Source organism: Pseudophryne corroboree, chromosome 1 (genome assembly GCF_028390025.1).
Source record: "Pseudophryne corroboree isolate aPseCor3 chromosome 1, aPseCor3.hap2, whole genome shotgun sequence".
Taxonomy (NCBI): Eukaryota; Metazoa; Chordata; class Amphibia; order Anura; family Myobatrachidae; genus Pseudophryne; species Pseudophryne corroboree.
The window spans coordinates 1,115,033,779-1,115,061,266 of NC_086444.1; the positions used below are offsets into that span (position 1 = coordinate 1,115,033,779).

General features: G+C 46.6%; 1 protein-coding gene across 1 annotated transcript in view; it reads left to right on the plus strand.

The window, feature by feature from the left end:
* Window positions 1-20,058, plus strand: part of PGM2 (phosphoglucomutase 2) — a 76,807-nt gene extending 56,749 nt beyond the window's left edge. The window contains exon 14 of the mRNA XM_063922406.1: window positions 14,596-20,058. Coding sequence (XP_063778476.1) covers window positions 14,596-14,698 — 103 coding nt within the window. The 3' untranslated portion in view covers window positions 14,699-20,058. The remainder of the gene's footprint in view (window positions 1-14,595) is intronic.
* The last annotated feature ends 7,430 nt before the right edge of the window (window positions 20,059-27,488 follow it).

A 27,488-nucleotide genomic window follows, 5' to 3' on the forward strand; every position in this document is an offset into this window, starting at 1 on the left:
CTGCCTTTTCTCTGACGTCCTAGTGGATGCTGGGACTTCCGTAAGGACCATGGGGAATAGCGGCTCCGCAGGAGACTGGGCACAAAAGTAAAAGCTTTAGACTAGCTGGTGTGCACTGGCTCCTCCCCCTATGACCCTCCTCCAAGCCTCAGTTAGATTTTTGTGCCCGGCCGAGAAGGGTGCATGCTAGGTAGCTCTCCTGAGCTGCTTAGAGTAAAAGTTTAAATAGGTTTTTTATTTTCAGTGAGACCTGCTGGCAACAGGCTCACTGCATCGTGGGACTAAGGGGAGAAGAAGCGAACTCACCTGCATGCAGAGTGGATTGGGCTTCTTGGCTACTGGACATTAGCTCCAGAGGGACGATCACAGGTTCAGCCTGGATGGGTCCCGGAGCCGCGCCGCCGGCCCCCTTACAGAGCCAGAAGAGCGAAGAGGTCCGGAGAAATCGGCGGCAGAAGACGTTCCTGTCTTCAGATAAGGTAGCGCACAGCACTGCAGCTGTGCGCCATTGCTCTCAGCACACTTCACACTCCGGTCACTGAGGGTGCAGGGTGCTGGGGGGGAGCACCCTGAGACGCAATAAAACACTATAAAAACCTTATATGGCTAAAGAAATGCATCACATATAGCTCCTGGGCTATATGGATGCATTTAACCCCTGCCAGTTTTCCTAAAAAAAGCGGGAGAAAAGGCCGCCGTGAAGGGGGCGGAGCCTTTCTCCTCAGCACACAAGCGCCATTTTCTTTCACAGCTCCGCTGGAAGGACGGCTCCCTGACTCTCCCCTGCAGTCCTGCTACAAGAATCAGGGTAAAACAAGAGAGGGGGGGCACTATTGGCAGCTAATATAAAACAGCAGCTATAAAGGGAGAAACACTTACATAAGGTTATCCCTGTATATATATAGCGCTCTGGTGTGTGCTGGCAAACTCTCCCTCTGTCTCCCCAAAGGGCTCGTGGGGTCCTGTCCTCTTTCAGAGCATTCCCTGTGTGTGTGCTGGGTGTCGGTACGATTGTGTCGACATGTATGAGGAGGAAAATGATGTGGAAGCAGAGCAATTGCCTGTGTTAGTGATGTCACCCCCTAGGGAGTCGACACCTGACTGGGTGGTCGTATTTAAAGAATTACGTGACAATGTCAGCACTTTGCAAAAAACTGTTGACGACATGAGACAGCCGGCAAATCAATTAGTGCCTGTTCAGGCGTCTCAGACACCGTCAGGGGCGCTAAAACGCCCGTTACCTCAGATGGTCGACACAGACACGGATACTGAATCCAGTGTCGACGGTGAGGAGACAAACGTAATGTCCAGTAGGGCCACACGTTACATGATCACGGCAATGAAGGAGGCATTGAATATTTCTGACACTACAAGTACCACAAAAAAGGGTATTATGTGGGGTGTGAAAAAACTACCAGTAGTTTTTCCTGAATCAGATGAATTAAATGAGGTGTGTGATAAAGCGTGGCTTTCCCCCGATAAAAAAACTGCTGATTTCTAATAAATTATGGGCACTATACCCTTTCCCGCCAGAGGTTAGGGCACGTTGGGAAACACCTCCTAGGGTAGATAAGGCGCTCACACGCTTATCAAAACAAGTGGCGTTACCGTCTCCCGATACGGCCGCCCTCAAGGAACCAGCTGATAGGAGGCTGGAAAATATCCTAAAAGGTATATACACACATACTGGTGTTATACTGCGACCAGCAATCGCCTCAGCCTGGATGTGCAGCGCTGGAGTGGCTTGGTCGGATTCCCTGACTGAAAATATTGATACCCTGGATAGGGACAGTATATTATTAACTATAGAGCATTTAAAGGATGCATTACTATATATGCGAGATGCACAGAGGGATATTTGCACCCTGGCATCTAGAGTGAGTGCGATGTCCATTTCTGCCAGAAGAGCGTTATGGACGCGACAGTGGTCAGGTGATGCGGATTCCAAACGACATATGGAAGTATTGCCGTATAAAGGGGAGGAGTTATTTGGGGTCGGTCTATCGGACCTGGTGGCCACGGCAACGGCTGGAAAATCCACCTTTTTACCCCAGGTCACCTCTCAGCAGAAAAAGACACCATCTTTTCAAACTCAGTCCTTTCGTCCCCATAAGGGCAAGCGGGCAAAAGGCCACTCATTTCTGCCCCGGGGCAGAGGAAGGGGAAAAAGACTGCACCAGGCAGCCTCTTCCCAGGAACAGAAGCCCTCCCCCGCTTCTGCCAAGTCTTCAGCATGACGCTGGGGCTCTACAAGCGGACTCAGGCACGGTGGGGGGCCGTCTCAAGAAATTCAGCGCGCAGTGGGCTCACTCGCAAGTGGCCCCTGGATCCTGCAGGTAGTATCACAGGGGTACAAATTGGAATTCGAGACGTCTCCCTCTCGCCGGTTCCTGAAGTCTGCATTACCAACGTCTCCCTCCGACAGGGAGGCGGTAGTGGACGCTATTCACAAGCTGTATTCCCAGCAGGTGATAATCAAGGTACCCCTCCTACAACAGGGAAAGGGGTATTATTCCACGCTGTTTGTGGTACCGAAGCCGGACCGCTCGGTGAGACCAATTTTAAATCTAAAATCCTTGAACACTTACATAAAAAGGTTCAAATTCAAGATGGAGTCACTCAGAGCAGTGATAGCGAACCTGGAAGAAGGGGACTATATGGTATCTCTAGACATCAAAGATGCTTATCTCCATGTCCCAATCTACCCTTCTCACCAAGGGTACCTCAGGTTTGTGGTACAAAACTGTCATTATCAGTTTCAGACGCTGCCGTTTGGATTGTCCACGGCACCACGGGTCTTTACCAAGGTAATGGCCGAAATGATGATTCTTCTTCGAAGAAAAGGCGTCTTAATTATCCCTTACTTGGACGATCTCCTGATAAGGGCAAGGTCCAGGGAACAGTTAGAGGTCGGAGTAGCACTATCTCAGGTAGTGCTACGTCAGCACGGGTGGATCCTAAATATCCCAAAATCACAGCTGATTCCAACAACACGTCTACTGTTCCTGGGGATGATTCTGGACACAGTCCAGAAAAAGGTGTTTCTCCCGGAGGAGAAGGCCAGGGAGTTATCCGAGCTAGTCAGGAAACTCCTAAAACCAGGCCAAGTGTCTGTGCATCAATGCACGAGAGTCCTGGGAAAAATGGTGGCTTCTTACGAAGCGATTCCATTCGGAAGATTCCATGCAAGAACTTTTCAGTGGGATCTGCTGGACAAATGGTCCGGATCGCATCTTCAGATGCATCAGCGGATAACCCTATCTCCAAGGACAAGGGTGTCTCTCCTGTGGTGGTTACAGAGTGCTCATCTTCTAGAGGGCCGCAGATTCGGCATTCAGGATTGGATGCTGGTGACCACCGATGCCAGCCTGAGAGGCTGGGGAGCAGTCACACAGGGAAGAAATTTCCAGGGCTTGTGGTCAAGCATGGAAACGTCTCTTCACATAAATATCCTGGAACTAAGGGCCATTTACAATGCCCTAAGTCAAGCAAGGCCTCTGCTTCAGGGTCAGTCGGTATTGATCCAATCGGACGACATCACGGCAGTCGCCCACGTCAACAGACAGGGCGGCACAAGAAGCAGGAGGGCAATGGCAGAAGCTGCAAGGATTCTTCGCTGGGCGGAAAATCATGTGGTGGCACTGTCAGCAGTGTTCATTCCGGGAGTGGACAACTGGGAAGCAGACTTCCTCAGCAGACACGACCTCCACCCGGGGGAGTGGGGACTTCACCTAGAAGTCTTTCAAGTGATTGTAAACCGTTGGGAAAAACCAAAGGTGGACATGATGGCGTCCCGTCTCAACAAAAAACTGGACAGATATTGCGCCAGGTCAAGGGACCCTCAGGCAATAGCAGTGGACGCTCTGGTAACACCGTGGGTGTACCAGTCGGTGTATGTGTTCCCTCCTCTGCCTCTCATACCCAAAGTACTGAGAATCATAAGAAGGAGAGGAGTAAGAACTATACTCATGGCTCCGGATTGGCCAAGAAGAACTTGGTACCCGGAACTGCAAGAGATGCTCACGGAGGACCCGTGGCCTCTACCTCTAAGAAAGGACCTGCTCCAGCAGGGACCTTGTCTGTTCCAAGACTTACCGCGGCTGCGTTTGACGGCATGGCGGTTGAACGCCGGATCCTGATGGAAAAAGGCATTCCAGATGAAGTCATCCCTACCCTGATCAAAGCCAGGAAGGATGTAACCGCGAAACATTATCACCGCATTTGGCGAAAATATGTTGCGTGGTGTGAGGCCAAGAAGGCCCCCACAGAGGAATTTCAACTGGGTCGTTTCCTGCATTTCCTGCAAGCAGGACTGTCTATGGGCCTAAAATTAGGATCCATTAAGGTTCAAATTTCGGCCCTGTCGATCTTCTTCCAGAAAGAACTGGCTTCAGTGCCTGAAGTTCAGACGTTTGTCAAGGGGGTACTGCATATACAGCCTCCTTTTGTGCCACCAGTGGCACCTTGGGATCTCAATGTAGTTTTAGGGTTCCTAAAATCGCATTGGTTTGAACCACTCACCACTGTGGAATTAAAATATCTCACATGGAAGGTGGTCATGCTGTTAGCTCTGGCGTCAGCCAGGCGTGTCTCAGAATTGGCGGCTTTGTCATATAAAAGCCCTTACCTAATTTTTCATTCAGACAGGGCAGAATTGAGGACTCGTCCTCAATTTCTCCCTAAGGTGGTTTCAGCGTTTCACATGAACCAACCTATTGTGGTGCCTGCGGCTACTAGGGACTTGGAGGACTCCAAGTTGTTGGACGTAGTCAGGGCCCTGAAAATATATGTTTCCAGGACGGCTGGAGTCAGAAAATCTGACTCGCTGTTTATCCTGTATGCACCCAACAAGCTGGGTGCTCCTGCTTCTAAGCAGACGATTGCTCGTTGGATTTGTAGTACAATTCAGCTTGCACATTCTGTGGCAGGACTGCCACAGCCAAAATCGGTTAAAGCCCATTCCACAAGGAAAGTGGGCTCATCTTGGCCGGCTGCCCGAGGGGTCTCGGCTTTACAACTTTGCCGAGCAGCTGCTTGGTCAGGGGCAAACACGTTTGCAAAATTTTACAAATTCGATACCCTGGCTGAGGAGGACCTGGAGTTCTCTCATTCGGTGCTGCAGAGTCATCCGCACTCTCCCGCCCGTTTGGGAGCTTTGGTATAATCCCCATGGTCCTTACGGAAGTCCCAGCATCCACTAGGACGTCAGAGAAAATAAGAATTTACTTACCGATAATTCTATTTCTCATAGTCCGTAGTGGATGCTGGGCGCCCATCCCAAGTGCGGATTGTCTGCAATACTTGTATATAGTTTTGTTACAAAAAAATCGGGTTGTTTATTGTTGTGAGCCATCTTTTCAGAGGCTCCTACGTTTATCATACTGTTAACTGGGTTCAGATCACAGGTTGTACAGTGTGATTGGTGTGGCTGGTATGAGTCTTACCCGGGATTCAAAATCCTTCCTTATTATGTACGCTCGTCCGGGCACAGTATCCTAACTGAGGCTTGGAGGAGGGTCATAGGGGGAGGAGCCAGTGCACACCAGCTAGTCTAAAGCTTTTACTTTTGTGCCCAGTCTCCTGCGGAGCCGCTATTCCCCATGGTCCTTACGGAAGTCCCAGCATCCACTACGGACTATGAGAAATAGAATTATCGGTAAGTAAATTCTTATTTTTAGACAGTGCTAGTTAAGAAAGAGTGCATTTAGTCAGGGTTTTCTAGTATAATTACCCTGTGATACACATCCAGTTCTTACTGTGCAGTGTTATATCTATTGACTACATAGCTATACAGTATATATAAGCAGGTCCAGTGCAGTATTATTGTTAGTAATAACCTCTGCATTGTACAAACTGTGACTATCTGTGTGTGCATTAGATAGCTGAGTGGTGTCCATTTCGTGTCTTTCACTCAACTTGCTATCCCTGTATTCTATAACCTGAGGGGGCTTGGTGCGTCAGGTTTTATATTGATATAGGATTTTCACAAAGATATACTTTAATTCGTATTTTTCTCTGTGATTTAGTCACTATATCTCTCCTTTATCTCTGCTAGTGCTGACTACACTGCGCAGGGGTTTGGGTAAGAGGTATTGTGCTGCTGCCAATTGTACTGTGTTACCTGATACTGCAAGTTATATCATGTCTGCTTCTGAGGGTAACGGTTCTGGGGCTGAACACACTGCCGGTGTTGCTGAAGCCACAGATCCCTACGAGGAAAATATAGCAGCTGTGGGCTCTGGTTCTGGGGGCTCCTTTCCCCCCAGTGGACTGTGGCAACAGAGTTACATAATGACCCACCGTGGGCCGCTTTTTCCACGCTTCTACATACGCTATTTAATAAACTAACACCCTTATGGGACCCCCTATGCCGGTACAACCGTATGTGGTCCCTGCAGCTAACCCGCCGTGGGCGGACGATTTATCTGCTCAATTGAAGAAGTTGAACCAGTCCCTGACTACTAAAAAGTCTGGCCATCGCTCGCCTAAGTCCAAGGGGTTCTCTATGCGAGCTCTTATCTCCTCAAAATCCACTGCTGTCACTGACACCTCGTCTGATGAAGACTGCACTTACACTGACCCCACAGGTTCTGATTCAGATACTGCTGATGGGGAGGGTAGTTCACACGTGGATGTTCCTGATCTTTTGGAGGCTATTAAATTAATTCTACAGATTACGGATGATCCCGAGCCATCCGTCCCTCCTAAGAAACCAGATAGGTTCAAGCGTCAGAAGGTGATTAAACAAGTTTTACCTCACTCTGACCACCTAGTGGATATACGTCAGGAACCCTGGGAAAACCCGGATACGAAGTTTGTGCCTCAAAAGAAGATGCTGGCTCGCTATCCCCTCACACCAGAGCTATCTAAGAATTGGGAAACTCCTCCTCCAGTAGACTCACATGTGGCTAGGATGGTGGTTTCCTCAGCTCTACCTGTCACTACCGTCACGTCTCTAAAAGAGCCTACGGATAAACGTGTGGAGGGTTGTCTGAAAGCGACTTACACCCTATCGGGTGCTGCACAAAGGCCCACTATTGCAGCAACATGGGCTGCAGAGGCTATTGAAGCATGGGCCTTGGAGTTAGAAGCTGAAATCTCTTCTGACCATGCTAGACAATGCTTGTCATGTTTTGTCACAGCTTCTCGCTATATTAAAGAGGCGGCTTCTGATGCCGGTATCCTAGCAGCCAAGGCCTCTACTACGTCAGTCCTGGATCGCCGGATATTGTGGCTGAGATCCTGGTCTGTGGATCTGGACTCTAGAAAAACCCTGGAGGTACTCCCTTTCAAGGGAGATATTCTATTTGGGGAGGACTTAAATAAGATAGTGGCTGACTTGGCTACTGTCATAACTGCTTGTCTGCCAAGTACCGCTCCTTCGGTGTCTAAGGCTAAAAGTACTTCCTTTCGCCCCTTTCGTCCTTCAGGTAAAGCAAAAGGCCAGGCGTACAACAAGCAGGCCTGCACTTCCAATCCTGGTAAGCCAAAGCCCAAAAGAGCCTGGGCGGCCCGTCAGCCAGCTTCCAAGGCCGATAAGCCTGCCGCATGACGGGGCGGGCCTCCCCCTGGATCCCAGGGTGGGGGGTCGGCTTCTAGGGTATACCCAGGAATGGTTGAAGGCCACTTCAGTTGCCTGGGTACGGGAAGTCGTCACTCGACGTTACGCCATAGCCTTCAAAAACCGGCCCAATCATCGATTTTGCCGGACAGATGTCCCATTGGACCAGACAAAGGCAAACACTCTACATTCGGTGGTACAGACCCTCTTGGATACAGGAGTCGTAGTACAGGTGCCTCTTGCGCAGAGGGGTCGGGGGTACTATTCTCCGCTGTTTCTTGTCCCGAAACCGAATGGGTCCTCCCGGCCCATTCTCAACCTCAAGGCATTGAACAGGTTTGTGAAGGTTTCCAAGTTCCGTATGGAAACCCTTCGCTCTATAGTTCTGGCCTTGGAACCTGGGGACTACATGGTCTCCCTGGATATACAGGATGCTTACCTGCATATTCCTATAGCAGCGTCACATCAGCAATACCTGAGGTTTGTTATTGGCAACCTCCATTACCAGTTTCGTGCGTTTCCTTTTGGTTTTACAACGGTTCCGCGAGTCTTCACCTAAGTCATGGCGGTGATGACGGTGGTACTCCGCCGTCAAGGGGTCAGGATACTGCCGTATCTGGACGACTTGTTAATCCTGGCAAATTCCCCAGAACTTTTCCTACGTCATCTAGATATGACGGTCCGGTTTCTACAAGCCCACGGGTGGCTCATCAACTGGAAGAAATCCTCCCTAGTCCCTGCTCAGAGCATGGTGCATCTGGGAGCGCTATTAGACACTCACAACCAGAGGTTGTTCTTGTGTCAGGAGAAAGTCCTGAAGCTTCAGGACAGGATTCGTTGCTTCCTTTCTCGTCCGCAAGTGCCGCATGGTGTCAGCATTCGACATGGTGGAGTATGCTCAATTTCATTCTCGCCCACTCCAGAGGCTGATTCTAGCCAAGTGGGACGGCCTGCCTCACCGTCAAGGTCTCAAATGATCTCATTGACTCCGGAGATCTGTCTGTCGCTGCTCTGGTGGCTCCAGGACCAACAATTGTGCAGGAGCCGTCCCTTCTGGATATCCAACTGGGTCCTGTTGACGACAGATGCCAGTCTAAGAGGTTGGGGCGCGGTGCTGGAGCAACACTCCCTTCAGGGTCGGTGGACCAAGGAGGAGTCCCTCCTCTCCATCAACATTCTGGAATTGCGGGCGGTCTTCAATGCATTGAACCTAGCCCAGCATTTAATTCAGAACCGTCCTGTTCAGGTGCAGTCTGACAACACCACCACAGTGGCTTAAATAAATCATCAAGGTGGCACTCAAAGCCGTTTTGCAATGAAGAAGTCTCACGGATTCTACATTGGGCGGAACGCCATCTACCGGCCATATCGGCAATTTTCATTCCGGGAGTCCTGAATTTGGAAGCGGACTTTCTCAGTCGTCAGGACGTACATGCCGGCGAGTGGGGCCTCCATCCAGAAGTGTTTCAACTCCTAGTGGAAAGGTGGGGCTTCCAGACGTAGATCTGATGGCGTCTCGTCACAATCACAAGGTTCCGGTCTTCGGAGCAAGGACAAGGGATCCATAAGCAGCATTCGTGGATGCTCTGGCGGTGCCGTGGAGGTTTCGGCTGCCGTACGTGTTCCCTCCGGTGTCACTCCTGCCCAGGGTAATTCGGAAGTTCAAGCAAGTTAAAAGGAATTCTGCTTCTCATAGCTCCAGCGTGGCCCAGACGGCACTGGTTCTCAGACCTGCAAGGCCCGTCATCAGAGCGTCCAATTCTACTTCCACAACGCCCAGACCTCCTCGTTCAGGGCCCCTGTGTCTACTAGGACCTAGCCCGGCTGTCTTTGACGGCGTGGCTCTTGAAGCTTCCGTCTTGAGGGCTAAAGGGTTTTTTGAGGCGGTCATTCAAATTATGTTGCGGGCCCGGAAACCGGCTTCTGCTCGGATTTACTATAGGGTCTGGCATTCTTACTTTGGTGCGCATCTAACAATTCTGACGCTTCCAAGTTTAGTATGCCCAAGTTGTTGGCTTTTCTTCAGCAGGGCCTGGACTTAGGCCTGCGTCTGGCCTCCCTCAAGGTTCATATTTCTGCCTTGTTGGTGTGGTTTCAGAGAAAAATTGCGACCTTACCTGATGTGCATACCTTTACTCAGGGAGGTTGGATACGCAACACACCCTATGTCCCGCCTGTGGCTCCTTGGGACTTGTCGGTGGTTTTGGAGGCGTTACAAGAGTCTCCGTTTGAACCTCTTGGTTCAGCTGATCTTAAGTGGCTTTCCCTTAAGGTGGTGTTTCTGCTGGCTATTGCTTCAGCTAGAAGAGTGTCGGATTTGGGTGCCTTGTCCTGTAGTTCCCCATATCTGATATTTCACCGTGACCGGGCGGTTCTTAGGACTCGTCCCGGATACTTACCTAAGGTGGTTTCCTCGTTCCACCTTAACCAGGAGATTGTGTTTCCGGCACTTGTTTCTCCTGATCTGTCTCCCAAAGAGAAGTCTTTGGATGTGGTACGGGCTCTCCGTATCTATGTGAAGAGAACTGCTTCTATTAGGAAATCTGATTCTCTCTTTGTACTGTTTGGATTTCACAAACGTGGCTGGCCTGCTCACAAGCTGACTTTGGCCAGATGGATTAGAATGGTGATTGCACATGCTTATGTGAAGGCTGGTCTGTCAGCCCCTGCTCACATTACGGCCCATTCTACTCGGTCTGTTGGACCTTCTTGGGCGGCCCTTGAACAATTGTGCAAGACGTCTACGTGGTCCTCAGTGAACATGTTCATAAGGTTCTATGCCTTCGATACTGCCGTTTCCCAGGATGCTTCCTTTGGACGCCGGGTTCTTGTCTCCGCTACAGTGCGTCCCCTCCCATAAGGAACTGCTTTAGGACATCCCCAATGTTTATCCTTGTGGAGCCCAGTGTACTCCGCAGCAGAAAACGAGATTTATGGTAAGAACTTACCTTTGTTAAATCTCTTTCTGTGAGGTACACTGGGCTCCACAAGGCGCCCACCCTGACGCACTTAGCGTCTTTGGGTTGGTATGGCATTAGCCGCTGACACTTCTCTTGTCGTGAGAGTGTGGTGTATGTGGCTACTAACTGTTGTCTCTTTTCCTGCTACTGCATTGGGCTGGTTAACTAAAAACTGAGCTCCTGTGCAGGGAGGCGGGGTTATAGAGGAGGCGGCGCTGTGCATTCTGGGAACAGTCAAAGCTTTGAGCCTGTTGGTGCCTCGGATCAAGATCCTACTCTACACCCCAATGTCTATCCTTGTGGAGCCCAGTGTACCTCGCAGAAAGAGATTTAACAAAGGTAAGTTCATAAATCTCGTTTTTTGCTACATTTAGCGTCTTATTCATGACATAGCCAGATGCAGAGTTGCTTATACTGTACTAGGCACAGTAGAGGAGTCATTTTGTCACAAAGCAATTGGTGTAAAGTTGCACATTAAGCACAGCGATGCATGGCGCAAAGCATGGTCTCTTGCCTTTTTACCCAGACTAACATCTGTGTAGCACATAACTGCTTGCACTGTCCAGGGTACCTGTGCATTGTAATTGTAACAATGTAACTAGTGGGGGTCATACATTAGACCAACTGACCAACCATCCAGCTTGTCTGTGTAACTAAATCTGTTCCCCACACACCTAGCCAACGTTTTCATCAGACTAGCCAATTTCTCTCCAACTTGTGATGTCGCAGAAATAGGTGGACAGTATCTGCCTACTTCTACTTGTTTTAAATATTTGTTAAAAATAAACGACGATTAATAAATACATTATATTATTTGTGCAACATGAAAAATATCTTCTTTATCTTCTTTAGGAATGTAGTCATTTTTCCCAATAGTTGGAAATTATTATTTACATGTCTGGTCTCATTAAAGGGCCTATTTATCAATGCAGTTTTTAATTAAATTATGCAGAAATAACAGTAATTGAGTAATAAAATAAAGAAGAAAACAAAAGATTATGGAGCACTGACCCTTGTGTTTAAGATTAATGTTGCTTGTAAGTTTTACTGCCCATTTCAACTAGACAGAATAGAATATACTGTAACTGGAGATTGTTTTCCATCTCCTGAAAGAAAATGCGACATTTCAGACCTTTCGCTATTTTATACTAGTTGGTAAAACATCAGAGGACGTTCAGGAGAACATACCAATTCCTACATTCTTATGGCCAAGCAGAAACTTCCCTGGACATATCTCACTGCTCCAAATGTCGTTCTTTATACATCTGTGTAACGGAGACTCTGCTTCATACAAGGCACATTTTTGCAAGACCGGGACCCTTAACCACTTGCCTGGCATGGTCGCATCAGATGCGACCATGCCTGCAAGTGCTTTATCTGACCTGGTTGCACAGGATGCCACCAGTCAGATAAACAGTGTTAGCAGCGGCAGGGGAGAGAAACTTGCCTCTGCTGCTACTGTCAGAGGGACCGGAAGGTCCTTCTGCCTCCCTGCACTCTCACCTACTAATAGCCGTGCTGCCGATCACTGCTGGAGGCTATACCGGCTTTTCAAAATGAAAGCAGTGATGGTCGCAATGTTTCCTATGGTCACAATGTTCCCGATCGCTGTTTCTATGTTTAAAAAAAAATAAAAATAAATATGTGTATATAATTTTTTTTTTTTTACTAAAATCATTTTGGATAGGGTTAAATTTATGTTCTTCACCTAATTCACTCATAAAAAACTAGATAATTTCGGAGCGTTTAGGAAAAAAATTGTCAGTTAAGTGGTTAATAGAAACCGTCACCTCTAGTGAACTTAGGTGACATAGAATGTAAAATATATTTAGTTACAGACCCTAAGAGAATGTTAGGGCTGAATGTAACAGCTCCATGTCTAGCCCCACTTGTAAATGATCTTAAGGATTCCAGGAGGTTTATTTATAAAGAGATCCATCCTTTCGGATGGTGTTTCTGCCCAATATTTGAAAGAGCATTGCTTTTACTAGCAAGACATGGCCCTTTTAAATATCTGGCAGAAACATGATCCGAAACAACGGGTATTACAACCTAACTCTTCATAAATAAACTCAAATAAACACAAATAGACCCCTAAAGTACTGTTAATTTTTGGGGCTCATTGTCCTATAGAAGAGAATTGATCTCTGGTCCCAGAGATCAATTCCCTTCTATTGGACAATGAGCCCCAGAAACTAACAGTACTTTAGGGGTCTATTTGTCCAATTGTTATGTTACAATAAATCTTTTATATATTTTCCTATTTTTGGTTGCTGGTTTTTAATATCAATTGGACATTGTACTGTTTTAACTTGATATCACTGTGCGCCGTCTGAATTTGGTTTATATATATATATATACACACACACACAGAAACCCCCCCCCCCCCCCCCAATAAATCCTGCGTTTGCCCCTGGACACACAATGTGTAGTGTTACGTTATACAGTTGTGACCTCTGTGCTCCTGACTCAAATTGTCATGTTATGTTACACGTATCTCACGCTGATATATAATTGTACGTTACAGTATGTTATCTAACAGTGTGTTGTAGTGCAATTCATGCTTATGGTGCTTTTTCCTGTATTCATTAGTATTATCTGTTTTAACAGGTTTAGATAGAAAGCATAGGATGTCATGTATACATATAACCTCAGATATTGTAGGTATGACTTGTGCTGATAAGAATTAATATCTGAACCTTCCCCCATGTCTTTTTATCTTACGCCACTTCATTGGACAAATTTTCTTATTCATCTTTGTAAATAAAACCAATTTTTTTTATATATATATATATATATAATAAATATATATATATATATATATATATATATATATATATATATATATATATATATATATATATATATATATATATATTTATTATGTATGTGGCCTTTCCGTACTATGGGTAACATGGTGGAAGGTCTGCAGGAGCAGTTTGGATGGCTTTTATACCATCTGGTGGTAGATCATGGTACTGCATGTGATTAAAAAGAAGTGAGACGAACACTCTGAGGAAAATCTGCCTCATTGAATTGCGTTACATGGACAGCAGCATGGTGCACCTCTATGAAAACCCAACTATTTTTTCAATAAATGGAAATTCTGCTGAACAGGTGTGGATCATTAGGTCAACATGTACATGGTCAGTTGGTCGACATGTTAAAAGGTTGACAATGAAAGGTCGACACACAAATGGTTGACACAGGGTTTGTTTTTGTTTCTTTAGGTGTTATTTTGGATGTTGAACTATGTAAAAGCCAGATTAGTGGAAACGTGTGCCCTCACAGGCTCGCTTCACTCACCACATTTCGGGCTAGGTTCCTCACTCCGCTACTTCTGCGCTCAGCACAGGTTACTGTTTCCATTTGTAGTCCACTTGGATAGTAAAGTATGAAAAAAATCTTGTGTCGACCATTTGAACATGTTGACCATTTGTACTTGTTGACCTGTCATCTGGATACCCTTCTGAACTCGTGTAACGTTTCCGTGGTAGAGAGTGTATTGTGTATGAAACATGGTTATGTAGACGTTCAGTAGAATAATTATCTGCATCGTGACATTTACATTGTCTCCTGTATATTTAATACAGGCATTATTGACTCATGACTCCAGATAGACACTCTGTTACCTTACAATGAATGGGATAGAAATGGCAGCAACTTACTTTTTTGGTGAAGGTAAAGGGTACGAGGGTATTTGTCATCTGAGCCATGGTCTCTCCAGCATTTTCCCTGTTTCCTTCACACCATTATAAGGGCTATACTTACTAAAGTGCCTGTGGCTAAACAAACATGGATATACTTAAAACCTGGGCCGTTAGGGTGCCTTGAGGAGCGAGTTTGGGAACCTCTGTTCTAGAAGATGTTAGATAAATGATAAGTAGAATCTGATTGGTTGCAATAGGTAACATCTCCACTTTTATAAACCCCAACTTTAGTAACTGTACCCCTAAGTGTTCCCTTTAGTCCTATTGCTGGCTGTACTGCTACAACTTTTTGTGAGAATGATGTGATCAGCCAGTCACCACGTGTCATTAGCTGTATAAGCACTCTGCTTTGTTTCTGTTACAGTGACTACGACCAGCTGAAGAAGGAGCTGGAGGACCTTGCTGATGCCATTGAAGAACACTTCTTTCAGCCAGAGAAAAATAAATTGCAAAGGAAAGTAGATTAAAGGCCCAGGGCCTGATTTAGAGGTCGGCACAATTACCAATGCACAGGTCAAAGTGGGTCACATAAATTGCGCTCTTACATGTAACTGTGGGTACAACCAACAGAAAAAATAGCAGTATTTCTACGCCTGGGGTATAAATGTGTATACGCTCCTCCCCTCTGTCGCAGCCGACATCGGCAAGTGTATATGCACTTGGCGATGTCGGGGCCCCATCGCAGACAATGTCGCATCGCGCAAACATCGCTCTGATGTGTACACAGCCTTTCTTTCCATAGCTGCAACCTTAATGAATTATACTATCAGCTAAAGGGGTCAGTACTGTAATAGACAATCAGGAGTAACCAAATAGTTCAACTTGTGTCAATGTCGTCATAATCTGTATACCAGGCCTCCTGTACATGCAAAACATGGTCCTCCTAAGTGTCTTATGTGGAAAGCTTTCTAGACTAATTAGAGCAGTCTCTATAGGGCGTGATACTCTTGTGTGTGTGTACATGCCCTTATTTACACCCCCGTATACTATCCAACTGTAAATGAGGCTCAGTGTTTGCTTAGTTGTGATCTTCAGAGGTGTTGATGACTGAAACCAATGGTTGAGTTCATAAAAACTTAAAACTAGAGACATGTCGCCATGCAATATGCTGCCACTCCTAACGCTACTCTTTGGATGGTATTCAAATGATATACAGTATATCACACCCAATCTTCTTTCTAAAGTGATCCCCGTTATCGCGCATGTTGTGCCGATAGTAATCAGGTTTAGCTGCGTAAATGGTTGGGTGCCTTCGCTACCACCGAGGGGTGGTGAGGTGAAATGATTATACCACACCCATCAGCAGAAACAGAACGGGTGTGGAAGGGGGTGAAAAGAATTTAATTCTTCCCATTGAATTATAGAATCTGATAGAGCACACTAATGTATATGCTCGAAACATTATTTAACCATTTTAAATAAATTACAGTTCTGAAACCGCATTCACATTTAATGTTTAAAAGAGTGCTCCAAACAAAGGAATTTCTTTTCTTTTGGTGAGATGTGGGTTCTTCCACTCCCACTGAATTAACATGTATCTGGTACATATTCCTAGGAGCACCTCCAACGTCAAAATAGCCGCTGATGCGGGTTTAATTGGTTTTTTTGTTTAGTTGGTTTTCGTTATCAAATTAATTAATCATATTTAGTCTGGTGCAGGATAAACTCTGTTTTGTCTAGTTCTGAAACCGCAACAATTCTAAACATTTCAATATTTCCTTTTTAACTCATCCGTTGGGCTGTAATAAACTGCACACACAAAATGACTGTATGACCCTGCGTTGTGTCCTATTAATGGCCCTGTGCGCGTCTCTCGCCTAGTTGGGTTCTCCGAACACGATTAACCATTTATTTTCCTATCTTACGCAATGGAGACTTTATTTCATAGTTTAAACAGGTTCACCTGTGATAAGGGGCTTTTGTACAGCAAGTGCTTTTTCCAAAGCTACTGTTATGGGACCAAATCCTTGTCTGCACTGCATCTGTGGGAACAATTGACCTGTCATAGTGACATGTCAGCTGGCAGTAGATCACCATGTTCCCTGCACTATCTATACAAAGGTGTAATACAGGAGAGCAGCTTCTGCATTAGGGTAATAGGTTTTGTTTGAATGGGTGCCGCTGCAGACACTGCGTTGGTGCTAGCGTTAGAGGGACCCCTGTACCTCTCATATGTCCAGGCGCGGTTTATAAGCTCAGGTGTCTTTGATGTGTAAAACTTATCCTGGGACTGACTATTCTACCACTGCATTTATACATCTATTCCCAGCAAAACACAGAGGACCATGTCTGTTATTTATCACCGATTAATAAATGTTGTATACAAACACTGTATGTTGCATTGTATGTGCTGCAATGAGCATTTTGCTTTAGATGGTGCAAGATTTGGTCAGCTATTGATGAACTACAGCTTCCAGCATGATGTGCAGATACTGGTACTGCGTGATTGGAGAGAACAGCAGTAACCGTACAGTAACAGCAATGGGTGAGCCTGTGGTTTCTAAGATGGTCTTGGACTATGTGCAGCAGTATTTCATATACTTCTACTGTCATTTAGCTAATACTGTCTTTTTGCTATAGGTTTGCTTTACACAGTTTCTTTTTCATTTCTGCCACTACATACTGTTACTTGTATATCTACAGCAGCTGAAGAGCCTAAACCTAATGTAGATTATTACAGTCCAATTATTATTACTAACCTTTATATAGCACCATCATATTCTGCAGCACTTACAATTGGGAACAAATAATACTTGTACAATACTGAGTGGGGTATGGGTCATTAGGTCAGCCACACTTAGGTCGACAGTCTATTGGTTGACATGTACTAGGTCAACATGGAAAAAGGTCGACATGAGTTTTTTTTGACTGTTTTTGGTGTAGTTTTCTTCCTAAAGTGACGGGGAACTCCAGTTAGTGCATCGTGTCCCCTCGCGCTTCAGGCAGGGTGCCTCGCACTGCTACCGCTGCGCTCGGCACAGGTTACCATTCCCAGTTGTAGTCCACGTGGATCGTAAAGTATGAAAAAGTAAAAAAAAAAATTAAAAAAAATGTGAAAACTCATGTTGACCGTTTTCCCTGTTGCCCTATTGACCATGTCGACCAATAGTGGTCAACCTAATGACCGTATCCCACTGAGTGTTAACAAACAGACAGACAGGTACATGAACCTTGCTCACAGGCTTACAGTATATAATCTCCTTTTTTTGCTAATACTAAACCCATTGCCTTTATTGATCCTCAGAGGACATTATCTTGTCTTATCTTGGGTTTCCTTGTTGCTCTTCAAGGAATGACCTTGACGTGTACCAAGCTAATTTGCCAGCTGTCCCTCAAATAGCTTTATTTACTATTCTTAACCGGGGCTAATTCAGGTTGAAGCAATCCAACATGCGGTTCTCCTGATAATCGGGAAACTGCGCACACACAGGGCTCGTCTCCACATGTGCAGAATGGGTCCTGTGATCGCATCTCAGTAATGTGAACACCTCTGCCTGTCGGGGATGGGCGGGGCAGCCAGCGTTGCTGAAAATGGGGTTCTGTAGCCCGTTTTCCGGGAGTGGCGAGGCCAAGGACTGCGTCTGGGGTTCCTATGACTATAAGAGACCTATGCAGCCCTCCTGTCTAAGCTTACGGTTGGCGATGTCCCACCTGTGTAAGGGAGAGAGGAGAAGAGTGTGCTGGGGGATTGGGGGAGCAGTTTTGACCCCAGTAGACCTAGAGAAAGGAGTATGCTGAAACGTTTGGAGGCTGGGCGGGATGGGTTTTCTATCTGCTTTCAGCTACCGTAATGGGCCAATATGTGCTCTAAAAGAACTGTGCAGCGCTCCTGTCAGTTTATATGTGTTGATGCCCTTCCCTTGTTAAATTCCCATTGGGATTAATGGGAGCTTCCTGGGAGTTGGGCATGGTACTGGAAGAGGATTTGGGACCCCAGGAACTCAGAACATTGGTACATATGCAAGGATATTATATTCACTTGGCTTCAGCTAAGCTGAGCTGCATGCACCATTCACGCTTCGTACCTTGTGCAGTAATGTTGCTACTGCATGATTGATGCAATGTTACAGCCCAGCGCATGTTGGGGCAGTTAATCACTGACATAACATCCAGTAAATATTTGCTCTGAGGGTTACTCAAAATAATGATAATGCAGTTGCATCGGCGACATGTTTTTAGTCGCAAACCATTGCAATTGATGTCAGATTCACGCCCCGAAAACGAACTGCATTTGTCCAACCACTCCCCACAGACGCCATGTGAACACCCACGAATGGTCACTTCCTGCCAATCAGTTGCGATCACATTTCACTAAATTGCAGTCGCAATTTAGCCTTCACGCATGTGCGGTCGCAGCACATGTGCAGTCTGTCAATAATTGCTCGCTTTGCAATTTTGCACCTGAAGCTGAATTAATCCCTCAATCCAGTGGTTCCCAAACTTTCTTGTATCATGGCGCCCCGTAGTGTCAGTTATTTTTTTCACGGCACCCCTAGTCTAAATTTTTCTTATTGAGAAATTCAGAAAACATTATTTAAAAAGTATCCGGGCTCTGTTATGTGGCGGTGGTCAGGGCTGTACTTCTGTTAACTCGCATACTTTTTGATTTTAGCCACCAGCACTAGTTTTGCCAATCACACTGACTATAAATAATTTTATTTGGTCCTTGACTACCAACCCTTGTCACCCCTGCATATGCCCCGCGGCACCCAGTGTGGGAACCACTGCATTAGTCTAAAGCTGGCTGCACACTAATTCTAGTTTATTTCAGACAAATGACATATCACTGCTGTACTGCTTCATACCAGTACAAACACGGATTGGTCATGATTTCTCCAGGAAACTCTGGTAAAAGCGCACACACTCCCACAGTATGGCCGCATCATTTCATTTGCTGTGAAGTTACAGAGTTCTAGTGCTGCAACTGCATCCAAATGATTGATCTATGGTATTAACTTTTATGGTGTCTGGAATGCGTGGCGGCCACTGTACCTTACTCTGTCATTCTTAGCCTTATTCTCCTACATATATAACTTGTTACCATGCTAAATCATATTAGTATACAGTCAGTTTGTAATATTGTTTTATTACTATGGTACATTGGGTTTGGTATAACCGGGGAAATACACCGGGGGAGATGGGAGAAGTGTAGACAAATAGAAGAAAAATGTTTTCATCCGTATTCTGGGGGTGATTCCGAGTTGTTCGCTCGTTAGCTGCTTTTAGCAGCATTGCACACGCTAAGCCGCCGCTTACTGGGAGTGTATCTTAGCATAGCAGAATTGCAAACGAAAGCTTCGCTAATTTTCTCGTAACGATTACCCCGCGGTTTCTGAGTAGCTCCAGACTTACTCAGCCATTGCGACCAGCTCAGTCTTTTTCGTTCCTGGTTTGACGTCACAAACACACCCAGCGTTTGCCCAGCCACTCCCCCGTTTCTCCAGCCACTCCTGCGTTTTGCAACTCGAACGCCTGCGTTTTTCCGCACACTCCCATAAAACGGCCAGTTTCCGCCCAGAAACACCCACTTCCTGTCAATCACACTACGATCAGCACAGCGATGAAAAAGCTTTGTTATGCCGTGAGTAAAATACCTAACTTTTGTGTAAAATAACTAAGCGCATGCACTCTGCGTACCTTGCGCATGCGCAGTAAGCGACTAATCGCAGTATAGCGAAACTTCGGGAACGAGCGAACAACTCAGAATGACCCCCTCTATTCCTGGCTCTTCTCACTGGATTTCCCCTGTTGTGTGTACATGAACAAGAAGTAATGTTATGCTTTACTAATATAGAAATAAAAGATCACTTACTCAGTGTTTAATGTACGTTTTTGTTTTGGTGTCCAGTTAATATCTGCACACAGCGTTGAACACAAACTAAATCCATCACTGGAATATATTACTTTGTGGCCTGATGCACAGGGTTTAATACAGAATTTAGCAGAAATAAAATAAAATAATAATAATTTTCATGCAATAGGCAGGGCTGGCGCTTCCATTAGGTAGCTGCCTATGGGCACCGGGACCTGAGAGGGTGGTCTGCTGAGTCTGACTGGAAAAGCTGGCGTGGTCCTACCTTTCCCAGAAGCCACCCCTGTCACTGTGTTCTATTGATACCTGGTCTCAGTCCGCCCTCATAGTTCCCGCATGCAGCCTACATCTGCAGCCTCCCCGCTCCTCTGTGTGCATACGTGCTGTGTGGTCCAGGCCGTAACCCCAGGCAGGAGATCAGGGAGCAGGAGACCCTATATAATGAATTTAATAAATAATAGTTCCTGATCCCAGTGATGCACCACCCTTACAGGGTATCCGTTCACATGGTCGACCCATGTTATGGTCAACAGTCATTAGGTCTACCACTATTGGTCGACATGGACACATGAAAAGGTCGACATGAGTTTTTTAACTTTTTTTTCTTTTCTTTTGGGGAACTTTTCCATACTTTACGATCCACGTGGACTACGATTGGAACGGTAATCTGTGCTGAGCGAAGCGAAGGCACCATGCCCGAAGCATGGCGAGCGAAGCGGTGCACTAATTGGGGTTCCCAGTCACTTTACGCAAAAAACGACACCAAAAAAAGTTAAAAACCTCATGTCGACCTTTTCATGTGTCGACCATGTCAATGTCGACCAATAGTGGTCGACCTAATGACTGTCGACCATAACATGGTCGACCATTCATACCGGAACCCCCTAACAGCTAGTGCTATATCTCTGTGTGTACACTACTTGTACATTATCGCCTTCTACTACTACTACTACTGTGAACCTCCTCCAAATTTGTTTTCAGACGCAGACAATCCCCTGCTCGGTCCTGTCTGCCATTAAGTAATAGTTTCAATAAAACCCACAGGAACCTATGCAGAACCTGTCAGGGTCCAGGCATGCAGCAATGCAGCTAATATGACAAAGGACAATGGCTAATAGTGACACAAGCTTACCTGACTCCAGTTTTCATGCACAGAGACCAACAGGAACCTGCTCTCCCTGCATACGGCCAGTGCTCGGGCAAGATGTCCAATCGTCTGCCACACAGGAGCTACAGTACTCCTCTCTATGCAGCACATGGTGACAAGCCTGGTACAGGAAAGGAAAGCCACATTCTAAGCAGAAGTGAAGTTAGCGCTTGCAACCAAAATAGCCTCACATCAGACCGATACCATGTTCCCTAAACTAGATACAGTCTGCCAGCCCAAGAAATACAGCCTGTACCAGCATATACTGTATTGTATCCTCGTTTAAGCTGTGTCCTCTGAAGCAGTGATTCTCCACCTCAACACTCACATTGTCCTAACAGATTTTGTTATCAGGATTTCTTGTCTGTGGAAGCAGGTGGGATGAACTCACCTGTGCATGATTAGAGAAATCCAGAAAACATGACCTGTTGGTGCTTGATGACTGGAGTTGAGAACCCTTTCCTTAAAGAGTTGCTGCATGTTTGAACTCGTGTTCTTCTAAGGACCCAACAGGCCAACCACTTAGAGATGCTTTTCACCACTAAAGATCATATTATGGAAACTGGCAAAAAAAAAAAAAACCACCAAACATTCAAATGCATTTCAGAGACTCCACCTGCATATTATCTCTACCAACAGGACCTAAGGAACAATAGTGGGGTTCCCATTCTAGCTCCTAATTAGCAACATTCAGCAAATCTGTCTGAAAGCCCTATCATGCGGCTTACCAATAGCATGGTTCTCCTACTAACACCAGGGCTATCTCCTCAACCTCCGAGAAGAGCATCTGTTGATTTGGAACTGGAGGCCTCTCATTGATCTAGTAAACAAGCCGATGTACAATAGGAGAGAACCATCTCAAGTTCAGTGATCGCAACAATTTGTGTAACTTTAGCCCCTCCGTACAGGACCCACGATTACCAGTATTATCTTCTCATCCTGCCCACTTTAATAGGAGGTGGGTGGAATGTGAGATCCACCTCTTCTGCAGTATGGGAGAACACCCTAACAAAATCAGGTCTCACACCTTCCAGGAGAGTACGTAAATATGGGCTAAGTCTCCCAATAATACAGAAAGATATTTAAAAAAACAGGAAAAAATAAGAATTTACTTACCGATAATTCTATTTCTCGGAGTCCGTAGTGGATGCTGGGGTTCCTGAAAGGACCATGGGGAATAGCGGCTCCGCAGGAGACAGGGCACAAAAGTAAAGCTTTCCGATCAGGTGGTGTGCACTGGCTCCTCCCCCTATGACCCTCCTCCAAGCCAGTTAGGTACTGTGCCCGGACGAGCGTACACAATAAGGGAGGAATTTTGAATCCCGGGTAAGACTCATACCAGCCACACCAATCACACCGTACAACTTGTGATCTAAACCCAGTTAACAGTATGATAACAGCGGAGCCTCTGAAAAGATGGCTCACAACAATAATAACCCGATTTTTGTAACTATGTACAAGTATTGCAGATAATCCGCACTTGGGATGGGCGCCCAGCATCCACTACGGACTCCGAGAAATAGAATTATCGGTAAGTAAATTCTTATTTTCTCTATCGTCCTAGTGGATGCTGGGGTTCCTGAAAGGACCATGGGGATTATACCAAAGCTCCCAAACGGGCGGGAGAGTGCGGATGACTCTGCAGCACCGAATGAGAGAACTCCAGGGTATCAAATTTGTAGAATTTAGCAAACGTGTTTGCCCCTGACCAAGTAGCTGCTCGGCAAAGTTGTAAAGCCGAGACCCCTCGGGCAGCCGCCCAAGATGAGCCCACCTTCCTTGTGGAATGGGCATTTACATATTTTGGCTGTGGCAGGCCTGCCACAGAATGTGCAAGCTGAATTGTATTACACATCCAACTAGCAATAGTCTGCTTAGAAGCAAGAGCACCCAGTTTGTTGGGTGCATACAGGATAACAGCAAGTCAGTTTTCCTGACTCCAGCCGTCCTGGAACACATTTTCAGGGCCCTGACAACATCCAGCAACTTGGAGTCTTCCAAGTCCCTAGTAGGTGCAAGGCACCCCAATAAGCTGGTTCAGGTGAAACACTGACACCACCTTAGGGGGAGAACTGGGGACGAGTCCGCAGCTCTGCCCTGTCCGAATGGACAAACAGATATGGGCTTTTTTGAGAAAAAACCACCAATTTGACACTCGCCTGGTCCAGGCCAGGGCCAAGAGCATGGTCACTTTTCATGTGAGATGCTTCAAATCCACAGATTTGACTGGTTTTAAACCAATGTGATTTGAGGAATCCCAGAACTACGTTGAGATCCCTCAGTGCCACTGGAGGCACAAAAGGGGGTCGTATATGCAATACTCCCTTGACAAACTTCTGGACTTCAGGAACTGAAGCCAATTCTTTCTGGAAGAAAATCGACAGGGCCGAAATTTGAACCTTAATGGACCCCAATTTGAGGCCCATAGACACTCCTGTTTGCAGGAAATGCAGGAAACGACCGAGTTGAAATTTCTTTGTGGGGCCTTCCTGGCCTCACACCACGCCATATTTTCGCCACATGTGGTGATAATGTTGTGCGGTCACCTCCTTTCTGGCTTTGACCAGGGTAGGAATGACCTCTTCCGGAATGCCTTTTTCCCTTAGGATCCGGCTTTCCACCGCCATGCCGACAAACGCAGCTGCGGTAAGTCTTGGAACAGACATGGTACTTGCTGAAGCAAGTCCCTTCTTAGCGGCAGAGGCCATAAGACCTCTGTAAGCATCTCTTGAAGTTCCGGGTACCAAGTCCTTCTTGGCCAATCCGGAGCCATGAGTATAGTTCTTACTCCTCTACGTCTTATAATTCTCAGCACCTTAGGTATGAGAAGCAGAGGAGGGAACACATACACGACTGGTACACCCACGGTGTTACCAGAACGTCCACAGCTATTGCCTGAGGGTCTCTTGACCTGGCGCAATACCTGTCCCGTTTTTTGTTCAGACGGGACGCCATCATGTCCACCTTTGGTATTTCCCAACGGTTTACAATCATGTGGGAAAAACTTCCCGATGAAGTTTCCACTCTCCCGGGTGGAGGTCGTGCCTGCTGAGGAAGTCTGCTTCCCAGTTTCCATTCCCGGGATGAAACACTGCTGACAGTGCTATCACATGATTTTCCGCCCAGCGAAAAGTCCTTGCAGTTTTTGCCATTGCCCTCCTGCTTCTTGTGTCGCCCTGTCTGTTTACGTGGGCGACTGCCGTGATGTTTTTCCCACTGGATCAATACCGGCTGACCTTGAAGCAGAGGTCTTGCTAAGCTTAGAGCATTATAAATTTACCCTTAGCTCCAGTATATTTATGTGGAGAAAAGTCTCCAGACTTGATCACACTCCCTGGAAATTTTTTCCTTGTGTGACTGCTCCCCAGCCTCTCGGGCTGGGCTCCGTGGTCACCAGCATCCAATCCTGAATGCCGAATCTGCGGCCCTCTAGAAGATGAGCACTCTATAACCACCACAGGAGAGACACCCTTGTCCTTGGATATAGGGTTATCCGCTGATGCATCTGAAGATGCGATCCGGACCATTTGTCCAGCAGATCCCACTGAAAAGTTCTTGCGTGAAATCTGTCGAATGGAATTGCTTCGTAGGAAGCCACCATTTTTACCAGGACCCTTGTGCAATGATGCACTGTTTTTAGGAGGTTCCTGACTAGCTCGGATAACTCCCTGGCTTTCTCTTCCGGGAGAAACACCTTTTTCTGGACTGTGTCCAGAATCATCCCTAGGCACAGCAGACGTGTCGTCGGGATCAGCTGCGATTTTGGAATATTTAGAATCCACCCGTGCTGTTGTAGCAGTATCCGAGATAGTGCTACTCCGACCTCCAACTGTTCCCTGGACTATGCCCTTATCAGGAGATCGTCCAAGTAAGGGATAATTAAGACGCCTTTTCTTCGAAGAAGAATCATCATTTCGGCCATTACCTTGGTAAAGACCCGGGGTGCCGTGGACAATCCAAACGGCAGCGTCTGAAACTGATAGTGACAGTTCTGCACCACGAACCTGAGGTACCCTTAGTGAGAAGGGCAAATTTGGGACATAGAGGTAAGCATCCCTGATGTCCCGGGACACTATATAGTCCCCTTCTTCCTGGTTCGTTATCACTGCTCTGAGTGACTCCATCTTGATTTGAACCTTTGTAAGTGTTCAAAAAAATTTTTAGAATAAGTCTCACCTAGCCTTCTGGCTTCAGTACCACAATATAGTGTGGAATAATACCCCTTTCTTGTAGTAGGAGGGGTAATTTAATTATCACCTGCTGGGAATACAGCTTGTGAATTTTTTTCCCATACTGCCTCCTTGTCGGAGGGAGACCTTGGTAAAGCAGACTTCAGGAGCCTGCGAAGGGGAAACGTCTCGACATTCCAATCTGTACCCCTGGGATACTACTTGTAGGATCCAGGGGTCCTGTACGGTCTCAGCGCCATGCTGAGAACTTGTCAGAAGCGGTGGAACGCTTCTGTTCCTGGGAATGGGCTGCCTGCTGCAGTCTTCTTCCCTTTCCTCTATCCCTGGGCAGATATGATCTTATAGGGACGAAAGGATTGAGGCTGAAAAGACGGTGTCTTTTTCTGCAGAGATGTGACTTAGGGTAAAAACGGTGGATTTTCCAGCAGTTGCCGTGGCCACCAGGTCCGATGGACCGACCCCAAATAACTCCTTTATACGGCAATACACCTTTGTGCCGTTTGGAATCTGCATCACCTGACCACTGTCGTGTCCATAAACATCTTCTGGCAGATATGGACATCGCACTTACTCTTGATGCCAGAGTGCAAATATCCCTCTGTGCATCTCGCATATATAGAAATGCATCCTTTAAATGCTCTATAGTCAATAAAATACTGTCCCTGTCAAGGGTATCAATATTTTTAGTCAGGGAATCCGACCAAGCCACCCCAGCTCTGCACATCCAGGCTGAGGCGATCGCTGGTCGCAGTATAACACCAGTATGTGTGTATATACTTTTTATGATATTTTCCAGCCTCCCGTCAGCTGGTCCTTGAGGACGGCCCTATCTATAGACGGTACCGCCACTTGTTTTGATAAGCGTGTGAGCGCCTTATCCACCCTAAGGGGTGTTTTCCAACGCGCCCGAACTTCTGGCGGGAAAGGGTATACCGCCCATAATTTTCTATCGGGGGGAACCCACGCATCATCACACACTTTATTTAATTTATCTGATTCAGGAAAAACTATGGTAGTTTTTTCACATCCCACATAATACCCTCTTTTGTGGTACTTGTAGTATCAGAAATATGTAACACCTCCTTCATTGCCTTTAACGTGTGGCCCTACTAAGGAATACGTTTGTTTATTCACCGTCGACACTGGATTCAGTGTCCCTGTCTGTGTCTGTGTCGACCGACTAAAGTAAACGGGCGTTTTAAAACCCCTGACGGTGTTTTTGAGACGTCTGGACCGGTACTAATTGTTTGTCGGCCGTCTCATGTCGTCAACCGACCTTGCAGCGTGTTGACATTATCACGTAATTCCCTAAATAAGCCATCCATTCCGGTGTCGACTCCCTAGAGAGTGACATCACCATTACAGGCAATTGCTCCGCCTCCTCACCAACATCGTCCTCCTACATGTCGACACACACGTACCGACACACAGCACACACACAGGGAATGCTCTGATAGAGGACAGGACCCACTAGCCCTTTGGAGAGACAGAGGGAGAGTTTGCCAGCACACACCAAAACGCTATAATTTTATATAGGGACAACCTTATATAAGTGTTTCTCCCTAATAGCATCTTTATATAGATATTTATATCGCCAATTAGTGCCCCCCCTCTCTGTTTAAACCCTGTTTCTGTAGTGCAGTGCAGGGGAGAGCCTGGGAGCCTTCTCTCCAGCCTTTCTGTGAGAGAAAATGGCGCTGTGTGCTGAGGAGATAGGCCCCGCCCCTTTTCCGGCGGCCTCGTCTCCCGCTCTTTAGTGAAGTTTGGCAGGGGTTAAATATCTCCATATAGCCTCTGGGGGCTATATGTGAGGTATTTTTAGCCAGTATATAGGTTTACATTTGCCTCCCAGGGCGCCCCCCCCCCAGCGCCCTGCACCCTCAGTGACTGCGTGTGAAGTGTGCTGAGAGGAAAATGGCGCACAGCTGCAGTGCTGTGCGCTACCTTTAGAAGACTGCAAGGGTCTTCAGCCGCCGATTCTGGACCTCTTCTTACTTCAGCATCTGCAAGGGGGCCGGCGGCGCGGCTCCGGTGACCATCCAGGCTGTACCTGTGATCGTCCCTCTGGAGCTGATGTCCAGTAGCCAAGAAGCCAATCCATCCTGCAC